Here is an 11114-nt window from a genome sequence, read left to right as displayed (position 1 = left end):
TCGTTTCCATCTAATCAGTTCTTTCATGACGCCGCCATGCATGCATCTTCTGTTACCAAGTTAGATGATGAGGTTGCTACATATATATATATATATATATATATATATATATATATATATATATATGGAATTGCTGTATTTAACTTATTACGACATCTTTTTGCAATATAAAAAAGAATAAAACATAATTCAAAGAGTCGTTTAATTTAGTTTGGATAATATTTTATTATCAATATCGAAAAATTATCTAGAAAATAAATTATTTAAAAAATTATTTGATATAAATTATTATTATGTTTGATAAAATTTGATAAAAATAAATAGATAAAAATAATTATTATGTTTAATTAAAGATAATAAAATAATACTAATAAATTAATTTATTTAAATGTCTTTGATATAATTATTCTAAAATATTTTTTATATTACTTATTATATTAATTAAAAATGAAATTATTTATCATTTATATTTTATGTCATATCATTATTTATAAAAAAATATTAAATATATTTTATTATTAATAAAAATATATATATAATTAATAAAAAATAAATTACTAAAATAATCTTTATTAACTTAAATCAAACAGCCATTTTCTTCCATAAGAAGGGTTTAATGTTATAGACTCAGTTAAGTTTGTTCTTGTTTATTAACTGAAAGCTTGCATTAACCGAGCATTCCTTGAAGCAAGAGCCTACACCGAAATTTGCGATTTTTTCCCAATTTTTATGTAATATAATATACCTAAATTTCAATTTATGACACTAAAAAAACAATTTTATACCTTCCAATGCTTCTGGTTTCGTAATATTTTATTAAAAAATTATCATAAAAATAAATTAATTAAAAAATTATCATATATAAATTATTATTATATATTTAATAAAAATTAATAAATATAAATAATTATTATATTTAATAAAAATTAATAAAAAAATATTAAATTATGATTTATTTAAATATCATTAGATATAATTATTTTAAAATATTTTTATATTATTTTATATTAATAAAAATTAAAATATTTTTATCTTAAAAAATAAATTAACATCCAACAATAAAAGATAAATCATTATTTATATTCAAAATTATATACAGAAATTTATTAATATAGAACATCTATCTTCCTGACAATTAACCAAGAGGCTGTGCTGGTGTCATTTAATATTCAACATACACCCTTGTTTAAACCATATCATATTCAGGTGTCATATAATATCATCAGATGGATCCAATGTCAAAATAATAATTATAATAATAAAAGAATAATAATTTATTTAAGAGAAAACAGTAGAGAAACAAATAGAATCATTTAATACATTGATATACACCAAAGTAATAACCCATACAATAAAACTATATATATATTCATTTTAAATATACAAATAAATACACACTTATATATATCATCACGTGATTTAATAATTTTATATTAAAAATAAAATAACATCCAATCACGTGATAATATATATAAATATATATTTATTTATATATTTAAAAAGGATAAACGTAATATTACTCTCTCGATAAGGCGTCGATCGATTAAAAGGATAAACAGCATGTCAAAACAGAAGCCCAAGACATAAACCCATGTTTATTTATCTGGTGCAAAGCCTAATCAACTAATAATATACTCCAAACCTGTACCACAATCACAAATACCAAAACTCAAAGTGATCTATTATTGGGTTTCTGTGAACTGGATGACTTGGATTTGGCAAAATCAACAAGATCCTTGAAGAGAGCATCTTCAGGTTTTTCTTCTTTCTTAGGGGTAGATGAATTCAGAGAGAGAGACTGAGTTTGTCCCACCAAACTGTTGTAAGAGTAACCAGACCCACTGCCTGAATGAGCAGGATAACCATGTTGCTGCTCGAAGAATTGCTGTCTTTGATTGTACTTCGAGGGAGGCGGTGGGAGGTTTCCACCTGGCTGAATGTCCCAAGGGGCAGAGGGTAGCTTCTCAGGAGATTTGCTTGAGGGAGTTGGTTCATCATACATGGGCTGTGAAGAATAAAGGGGTGATGAGTTTGAGTTGCCGGCATTGGAAGGGGGTGACAAGGACCGTACTGGGGTCAATGGTGCGGAGGGATTAGTATACGGATGAGTTGGAGCTGCAAAAGGTGTACGTTCAGGTGTTTCGTTATATGCTTCAGACTTGTACACATCGCCACTGAGATAATCAATTTTGCCAACATCCGTAAAGACTGGCTTTTTTGATGATGGTGGAGGAGGGAGAAGTGGGCTGACTCGTGTTGGTTCACTCCTAGTACTGGCTGGTCTCCTACGGTGAAATAAAATGCAAACTTGTGACAATGAAAATTTATATGTACATATAATTGTAAAATCATATGCATATATTTATCTTACAAGATGTAATTTTAAAATTTTAAAGATCAGTGTATTCCGTCCACAACTGAAACGTAGATGAAATTTTCATTCGGTAACCAATCCTATCATGAGACACAGATTGCCAAATAAATATCTACATTTTCATTTATAAACCCTGCAATGTTGGGGAAATGGAAAATAACAGCCTTAGGTCATGCAAATGCCCATGAGGGGCTCGAACCCAAGCCCTATGGGAGCAAACCACAGGCCTGACCATCCGGCAAAACCCTCATGGGTTCTAGCGCAATTTCACAGCTACCGTTCCCCACGTATTCTCTCAAAGAAAAAGGTAAAAAAGTAAGATAACTTGCATGCTGTTAGCCAGCTACCAATATTGAATTGCATTGCACTTCAAGCAAAGAACAAGCACACAATAAGCAGAGGTCATTCATACCTCACAGGCTAATGAGCTATATGAATGGAAATGACAGAAAATGAATAAAAAAAGAAAAAAGAAAAAAAGAACACCTACTAAAGTATATCCGGTTAAAAAAGTCACCTGTGAGACAACTGGGCAAAATCGTCCTCTGGCTCATCATCGTCGTGGGTGACATTAACAAGTGGCACAACCGGAGTCTCTGTTACTCCTGCAGGAGTTCCTTTCTCAATATCATCATGCCGACGAAGTACACGCTGCAAGGTATCATTCAATGCCAATCCCTGACATAAAAGTTCCTCATCCCTGAAAGAAAAACAACTGTAATTATTAGCACCACAAATGATAAATGAAGGAAAAGATGACAATATAGATCAAATTCTTACGCTGTATTATTCACAAGAACCAAGACACGTTTTTGGTATGAATGACACTGATCAACAAGGTCAACAATTACTTCCTGCTTCACACCCTATCAAAATACCCAGAATCAGAGGAATCCGATGATGATTGGTTAATAGGCAGGACTTTTAATGGCCATAATATCAAGAGAGAAGCTTATGTTATATAGAAGCTATTTGACATCAAAGCAAATCGCTCTCCCTCTCTCCCACGTATGCAACAAAAAAAATGAAATAGAATAAAATAGAGCTGGAAAGAAAAATTCTACCCCAGGTTTCTTTGGATCCAAGGCACTTAGCATTTCCATTAGTACATCTGCTATTCCCTGGGCACTTTGAATCTCTGCCAAGCTGAAAATGGAAAAAACATATTATTGGGAGAAGAAAAACATGGTCTGAAAATCTCTGAATATTTCAAATCACAACACATCTGATGCATTAAAAATCACGATGTATAAGACTTGTCAAATAATGATATAAATGAACTGCTTTATTCAACTTTCTTCCAAAGAGTTAACTACCCCAAGATTTTGATGAAATCAGACAGCTGCTTGATCTTACAATGAAAAACCAACAGATGGCAAGTTATAATGACGAAGGCTTTTAGAAGAACACTTCAGAGCAGAAAGGACCAGGTAAGTGAGAGTACAAAGTAAATAGCAAGTTCATGGAACTGTAACACACATTTTCGGATGCAGCCACATGTTTGATCTTATAATGAAAAACCAACCAATGGCAAATCATAATGATTAAGGCTTTTAGATGAACACTTCAGAGCAGCTCAAGGACTAGGTAAATAAGAGTACAAAGTAAATAGAAAGTTCATGGAACTGTAACACACATTTTTGGATGCACACATATTTTAATATCTAAAGTGAAAAAAATGATTTGTCTAAACACATACAAGCAAGAGAATAGATCATTAAACAAAACCAAAAAAGATAAAAGCAAATTTCTTGAGGCAAATGCAGAACAAGAAACTCAATGATGCCCATACACTCATAAATCAAGAACACATACGCATAGAGGACAAAACCAAAAATTAAACATATCCAGGTAGCAAATACAGTGCAAGAAACTCCATCATGCTCAAATACTTGCATTTAAATTAATGATATCCTGAAATAAATTAGGCTTCTAGAGAATTTACTAGTATTTCATACATACTTAAATTATGCAAGGGATTTTCCCAGCAATTCCTGTCATTTGATGAACTTATTGGTTCACACACAAACTTTGAAGAAATTGGACACAAAATATTTTTCAAGTGATACCTGAGGCCAGAAGCATCTGACTGTAAAGAGGCTTGTATAGCAGCATCATCATATGAAAGAGAGTTAACAACTGGCTGGGTTTGTGGTGGAGTGAAAAATGGTACGCTATTCTCAGCCCGGGGAGGGAATTCAACTCCAGCAGACTGTCAGTTATCAAATAAGATCCATTTTTAATGACATATGAAGACTACTGGCACAAATAACAGCCACAATTATTCCCCTTCTTGTGTCACCATTACAACAACCATGATATGAGCACAATTTTAATAGCTGAAGTTCTAATTTAAAAAAAAAAGATTTGATGACTGAAATACAGTTGTGTCGGTGTGGATATAAATATACAATATCTAAATATATATAGTCGGTATCACATTATTATTAGTTAGGAGAGAGAGTATACAATCATTTTGGCCTCTATATCCACATACTAAAACTAAATTAGAAACAGGCTCTTGCATGCGTTGATCTATGCAGAAAGAATGAAGCTCTAGACGTAAGGCATAAACTTACTCTGTAACTGTTAATCCATATATGTCTAAGGAATTGATGTTTGCAAAGAAAAGATAAATATGTACAACAAAGTGCAATTGAAAGTCAAACTAAGTAATTACCCTCAGTTCATTATATGCAGCATGATATTGGGGATACCTTCCCCTCGATCCCCCAAAAGCTTCTTGCCACGTATCAATTAAAATAAGTATCTTTTCCCTCACATTCAAATCTGGCTGAAGAATCAAATCAGAAAGATACAATATACAATGAATCAGAACCAATTCGAACCAAAGAAGAAAAATTTTTGATAGATCAAAAGGGAATGCAAGTACCTTCTTTTTCACTATTTTAACCATTTCATGTAAGATATCACGCTCAACAATCTGCTGAAATACACTATCGCCACAATTCTTGCTGAGAGTCTCAAGAACCTAGGTAAAAAATTACAATAATAAAAATCTAAATTGTCAAGTCATTGTTTCTATTTCATCGTGCATGTAGCAAGACATGCATATCACCTTACTGACTACATGGAAACCAATTAACACCCACTTTTTAGACTTTTGGTGAAAAGCAAATGAGAAGAGATTTCAAAAGAAAGTATTTCATAATTTACATGATGAAGAAAACAAAATTATGACTTCAAATTAAACAAATAAAGATGCCATGTCTAGGAAGTTTGGAAATTTGATAAACATTACTTACAAAAAGAGCCAGAAGTTGCATTTTAGGATTTTTACTGCCCAGCCGCTTCTTCAGTACCTTCAATGCATCTTTAGCTTGCCTGCAACACAATCAAGGATGACAACAAACTCAAGAATAAATTATGCAACCAAATTTTGGGGAAGTCATCAATCCACCTCAGATTACAGTATGCAAACTGGTGTTCAAAGTTATTGAAAGGTCAGAATGCAATCAAACACTGGGCAGTGGCAGAAAATTTCCAGCTAACAGAGCAGAACTTTAACAACGCGGTTGTGATTTTCCTAAGTGGTAAAGGTACAGACCTCTTCACATTCTGACTACAATAATCAATCATACTTGAAACAGTTAGACAGGTGTGAAAGAGTTCTGCCCATGTTTCCAATTAATTTAATTTAAACTTTTCAGATTTTTGGTTTTCTCCACAACATAAGCAGATGCAACCAAATACTTATTAGTTCCAAGATACACTAGAGCTTCTCTTCACAACCAACATAAGATTACCTAAAACGCTCAACCAACCAATTTTTCACCTCAACTAGCCTTTTGATATCAATAATGTACCAGGATTCAAAAGTTTTCTCACATAGACACTGTCTACAGCTTCATTCAAGAAGATTAAGTAGACCAAACAGAACCATATTCCAAAACTAACTATGTTTTTAAACCCAAAGCCCATTTCAGGAAAGGAATTAGAGAACGTCCATAAAACTAAGAAGCATGAGCAGATAAAAAAAATCATTCAGCTAAATTTATTCTCCTTATCACATAAACATGCACAAAGTGAACAAATGAAAGAGAAAAAGGAGATGGAAAATCTCTACATGGAACTGGCTTCAGAATCATTAGCATCAACAAATGCAAAATTCAATTTAAGCTATCACTCAATTGAACTCTTAACTTTCACAATTTCATTAGATCCCCACGTCGCAATATTCAGAATTGACAGCGTATATAAACATATGGACAAAAGATGTAAAAAAACAAATCAAAAGAATCATACCCAGGATCCATGTTGATGATATCGCAAAGCTCGATGTTTAACGCCCAGTCGGGAGCAATTAACATGTCACTAGTTGCCCTCTCAGCACACGCCGCCGCATTATTAGCCATTGTTTAAAATTCCCCAATCACTTACAATCCTAAAACACAATTCGTCACACAATAATCAATCTCAAAACTAAATCCAAAACAAAAAATTGTAATGAAACTATCATCTTTCCTCCTACAAAAAAAAAAAAAAAGATTAGAACAAACTAAGCACCCAGTTGCCACTAGCTTAGCTCTAAACTTATCTTCATAAACCCAATACAAAATTCAATCAAAAACCAATAAACAATCCACCATAACTTAGACCCATAAACGGAAATTTGAAATTTTGCAATGAAAATGATCTTATTAGTAGACAAAATTAAAACCACAGTTGATGAAAAGGATAAGAGACGTCAAAGTCGGTTAGGATATTCAGAGGAGCTTACCGGTTTGAAAAACCCAGAAACAAGTAGAAAATGAGAAAACGAAATTGAATAATAATTTATGACAAAAAATGTGATCAAAGAAGAAAGAATTTATAGGTTGCTTAAAACGGTTCCACGGACTCCACGTAACTGTCTGTGATAGATGTTTAATAACAGACGACCAATACTCTTCTTCGATAATAAATTTATTTATAATCGTTTATAATATATCATTTTAAATAGGTCAACAGAGTCTTTTTCATCTAAGTTTTAATTTATTTTCAAAAATATATTTACAGTATTTTAAAAATTCAAATATTTATTTATAAACTAATTTTTGTTAGAATTTTTAATTATAAATAAAGATAAAATCGTTATTTTATCATTAAATTTTAAAAATTAATATTATTTTTCTCCTCAGACTTTAAAAAATAACACTTTATCCTCATTTTCAAAGTTTGAAAAATTAATATTTCGTTCTTAAAATTTGTTTCCCTTCTTCAATCACCACTATTCTAATTAACAGTTAACATTTTTCATATATTTTCTAGATCCAATTATAGAGAATGACTACTCATCACCATGAAAGATAATGTCATCATTTGAACAATGAAAGAGGTTGTCAATGAGGGAGAGAAATGTCGTTGAGAGAGAAACGTCGGAGAGGAAGGTTGTCATCCATCGGATAGTTGGTCAAAGTTGTTTTCCAAATCTTAGGAGGAAAAATAATTTTTTAAAACTTAATCATTAGTAAAAATTATTAGTTTTTAACCTAAAATAATAAAATATAATATAATTTTATTTATTTTAATATTGTTGATAAAATAATAATTATATTTTTTGAACTTATAATTTTAAATAAATCTAATAATTTATAAATAAATATTTAAAATTTTAAAATATTATAAATATATTTTAAAAAATAAGCTAAAACTTGGGTTAAAAATGGACATTCACCCTTTTAAATAACTTATCATACTCGGTATATAAAAAATGTATAATAAAGTTAAGCACGTGAATAGGTTTTTATTGGTTGGTGACGAGGAACAAGTGACCGACATCATGGCCTCACATTTATTTTCCCTAGGCCATATAACTTGTCCTACCGAAGGTTTAGTTAAATCACAAATTCGCATATTAAAATTTGAAAAGTCTGATTTTTTACCCATCATCCACGTGTGTCATTAAATCTTATCATATGAAAGGGTAAAAAAATCCTAGTAACGCAAACTGAAAACAATACTTAAAGAAAAATTAAAATATAATTTTGTTTTTTTTACTCACAATATCTACATATATATCATTCTTCATTTTCTCATCTGATATTATTATTTTTCTATTTTCTTTTCTCACTGGTTTATGTCAAACTTTTTCTTCCTCTTCATTAGTCCACTCATTTTCCCATTATTGTCCCTTCCCCCTTTTTCACTCTATGAGTAATCCTCAATTCATCCTTTTATCTTATGTTTCTCACTTTTTTCTTTTAGTATATATTAATCTATTTCCTTTTTTTCTTTCACTTGTTTTTTTTTTTGATAAGTAGTAGTTTATATCTGTCTTTTCTTTTTTTCACCGATTTCTTTTCAATTCAAATAAATATAAATTTAAGGTTACTGGGAGATTTTTCTAAAAAATTAAAAAATAAAATAATTGTAGTAAAGATGACAAGAGAAGAATGATGATCGATGTTAAAGATGATGAAAGGATAAAAAATAGTCAATAATGATGTTACTAATAAAAATGAAGAGAGGATAAATAGATATTGGTGGTGAAGAATTGAAGATAATGGGAGGAAAAAGAATAAAAACCAAAAAAATGAAAAAAAAACTTATTTTTTATATAAAGAATGTTAATAAATTATAATTATAATTATTAGAAAATAAATTGGTAAATTAAATATTAAATTTTATTTGTTAAAGGACTATTTTTTTAATTTTAATAAAATTAAAAACATTGACAATTGAAATTCGTATTAAATGATGAAAGCATTTGTGTTATTATGTCACTAAAAAATAAATCAATAATTTATATTGAAACTAAACGAAATTACTAAAGGGTGAGAAATTGAACTTTTCAAATTTGAAATAGAAAATTGTTGTTTTATCAAACTTTGGGTGGAATTTTGTATTTAGCCATATACTTAAACAATTCCTTGTATTTATTTATATAAAGTTATATATATATATATATATATATATATATATATATATATATATATATATATATATATATATATATATATATATATATATATATATATCAGGATGTTTCTAATTTTGACTTTTCATAGAAAGGAAAACTGATCTCAGCCGTTAACGCGTTTTGTTGTAGAGCCAACCGACCCACTGATGTGTGTGAACGGCTAGAGTTTGTCTGATTTCTGAAATTCTAAAAAGTCAATGAGTTTATGTGGGACCACAAACTCCACTTTGGTTGACTCAGTCCAAGCTGGAAAATTGGCTGCCGGTCCAAGTACACGGTCATCACTTGGGGAAATTTCCATCTAACGACAATTTATTTTACGATTGAATGCAATTTCTTTCTATTTTTTAATTAACCCCTAGAGAATTTAAAATTGTAATTTATTCCTTTATTAGGCTTTTCGAATTTAATTTAAGGAATTAAAAAATTTACACTTTATTAAAAAAAAATCTGTTATTCAGCATGATAATTTGTGAGGAGATTTGCAATTCAGTGGAAGTCATAGTTCAATTTTCTTTGTATGAATAGAATTGGACGAGGAGTTGACGCGTGGTATATAATTTTATGATTGTAAGAATTATATGATTCATTTTGTTAATGGTTTGACTTTGACTGGTGTTCAAAGTGTTCACGCCACCTTTTACACAAGAAAGTGGGAGTGAAATGGCTCTACTTAGATGAATGAGGGTGAAGTTCTAACGAAAGAGATATGTTGATGCGATTTTTTGTTTACCAACGTAAATAATGTTAGGTTGGGATTTATATTAATGTTTTTAAAACTAGATTAATAGTTTAATATAAACATATTAATTGAGTTACGTTAAACAAAAGTTTAATCTAAACATTAAATTTTAAAATCAATCCAAAAGAGTTCAATTCAGCATTATAGTGTGTCAGACTCAACCCTTGGGCCTTTCAAACTAGGTTGTGAATTTTAATATTAGATCTATGGATTGATCGACGTAACCAATACTGTTTAAAAATTAAAAAAGAAAATAACAAAAGCAAGGCTTTTGTGCTGAAACCTTCGGTTGCTTTTATCACAAGCAAAAACTTTCTTTTGATTTATTTTATTTTTTTAATTTTTAATTTTCTCTATCTAAACTAATTTAATTTTTTTATTTCTAATTTTATTTACAAATCTTTCAATTTTAATTCTTTTATTATATTCTCAATCTCATTTTCTCTCATCAATTTTTTTCAAAAACTATTTAAATTTACATATAACAATTTTTTTTGTTTATAATTTCATTTTTATTTCAATTTTATCATTGTAAAATATTATAAATGGATTCAATATCAAATGAATTTAGAAATTTAGACGTTGAAGACGAGTAGATAAATTGTATGGTATATATATTTTATTTATACTTGTAGTTATACAATATGTAAATTAATTTATTTGTATTATATTATAATTTATAATATTTTTTATTAGGTAACCACGATATTTTTCGGCTACAAGTGAGAAATTATAAATAAAATGTTTAAGGTACTGTTCTTGGTTTTAATAATTGAAAATTCATTTGTGTTTAAAAATTTTAATTAAAATTTAAAAAAAAATTGTTTAAATGGGCCAACCGGTGGGTTGCCCCGATTAAGGTTCGACTTGACCTGATCCTATAGATAGGGTTGGGCCTTCAAAAAATCCGTGGTCGACCCAGCCCGAAGACCTATTACTATGCTAGCTAGGGCTCGGCCTAACCCATGAGCGTTATGGGTCGAGCCAAGCAATTTGACCTAGCCCATTAACATATCTAGTTGAATCGATCATCTCCCTGATTCATAGTTCGACTGATTCAATTAGTCAATTTCAAT

At 29.7% G+C, this 11114-nt stretch overlaps 1 protein-coding gene across 1 annotated transcript; it reads right to left on the bottom strand.

Moving 5' to 3' along the window:
• Window positions 1-1579: 1579 nt before the first annotated feature.
• Window positions 1580-7265, bottom strand: LOC123203736 (TOM1-like protein 3). The gene is made up of 10 exons (XM_044620195.1): window positions 7116-7265; window positions 6641-6779; window positions 5641-5719; window positions 5268-5366; window positions 5055-5168; window positions 4444-4586; window positions 3439-3520; window positions 3155-3240; window positions 2892-3074; window positions 1580-2285 (listed from the first exon to the last, which is right to left on the bottom strand). Exons 2-10 carry the CDS (start codon window positions 6748-6750, stop codon window positions 1670-1672), a joined length of 1512 nt encoding a protein of 503 aa, XP_044476130.1. The 5' UTR covers window positions 6751-6779; window positions 7116-7265; the 3' UTR covers window positions 1580-1669.
• Window positions 7266-11114: the final 3849 nt, after the last annotated feature.

Source organism: Mangifera indica, chromosome 19 (genome assembly GCF_011075055.1).
Source record: "Mangifera indica cultivar Alphonso chromosome 19, CATAS_Mindica_2.1, whole genome shotgun sequence".
Classification (NCBI taxonomy): Eukaryota; Viridiplantae; Streptophyta; class Magnoliopsida; order Sapindales; family Anacardiaceae; genus Mangifera; species Mangifera indica.
This window is presented reverse-complemented; position numbering and strand designations above follow the sequence as displayed.

Coding starts and splice junctions, on each gene's coding strand:
- LOC123203736 (XM_044620195.1), bottom strand. CDS start 6,750: ATGGCTAATAATGCGGCGGCGTGTGCTGAGAGGGCAACTAGTGACATG. Junction 5,720..6,640: donor ATCATCAACATGGATCCTGG/GTATGATTCTTT, acceptor ATTGTGTTGCAG/GCAAGCTAAAGATGCATTGA. Junction 4,587..5,054: donor CTGCATATAATGAACTGAGG/GTAATTACTTAG, acceptor GATAACTGACAG/TCTGCTGGAGTTGAATTCCC.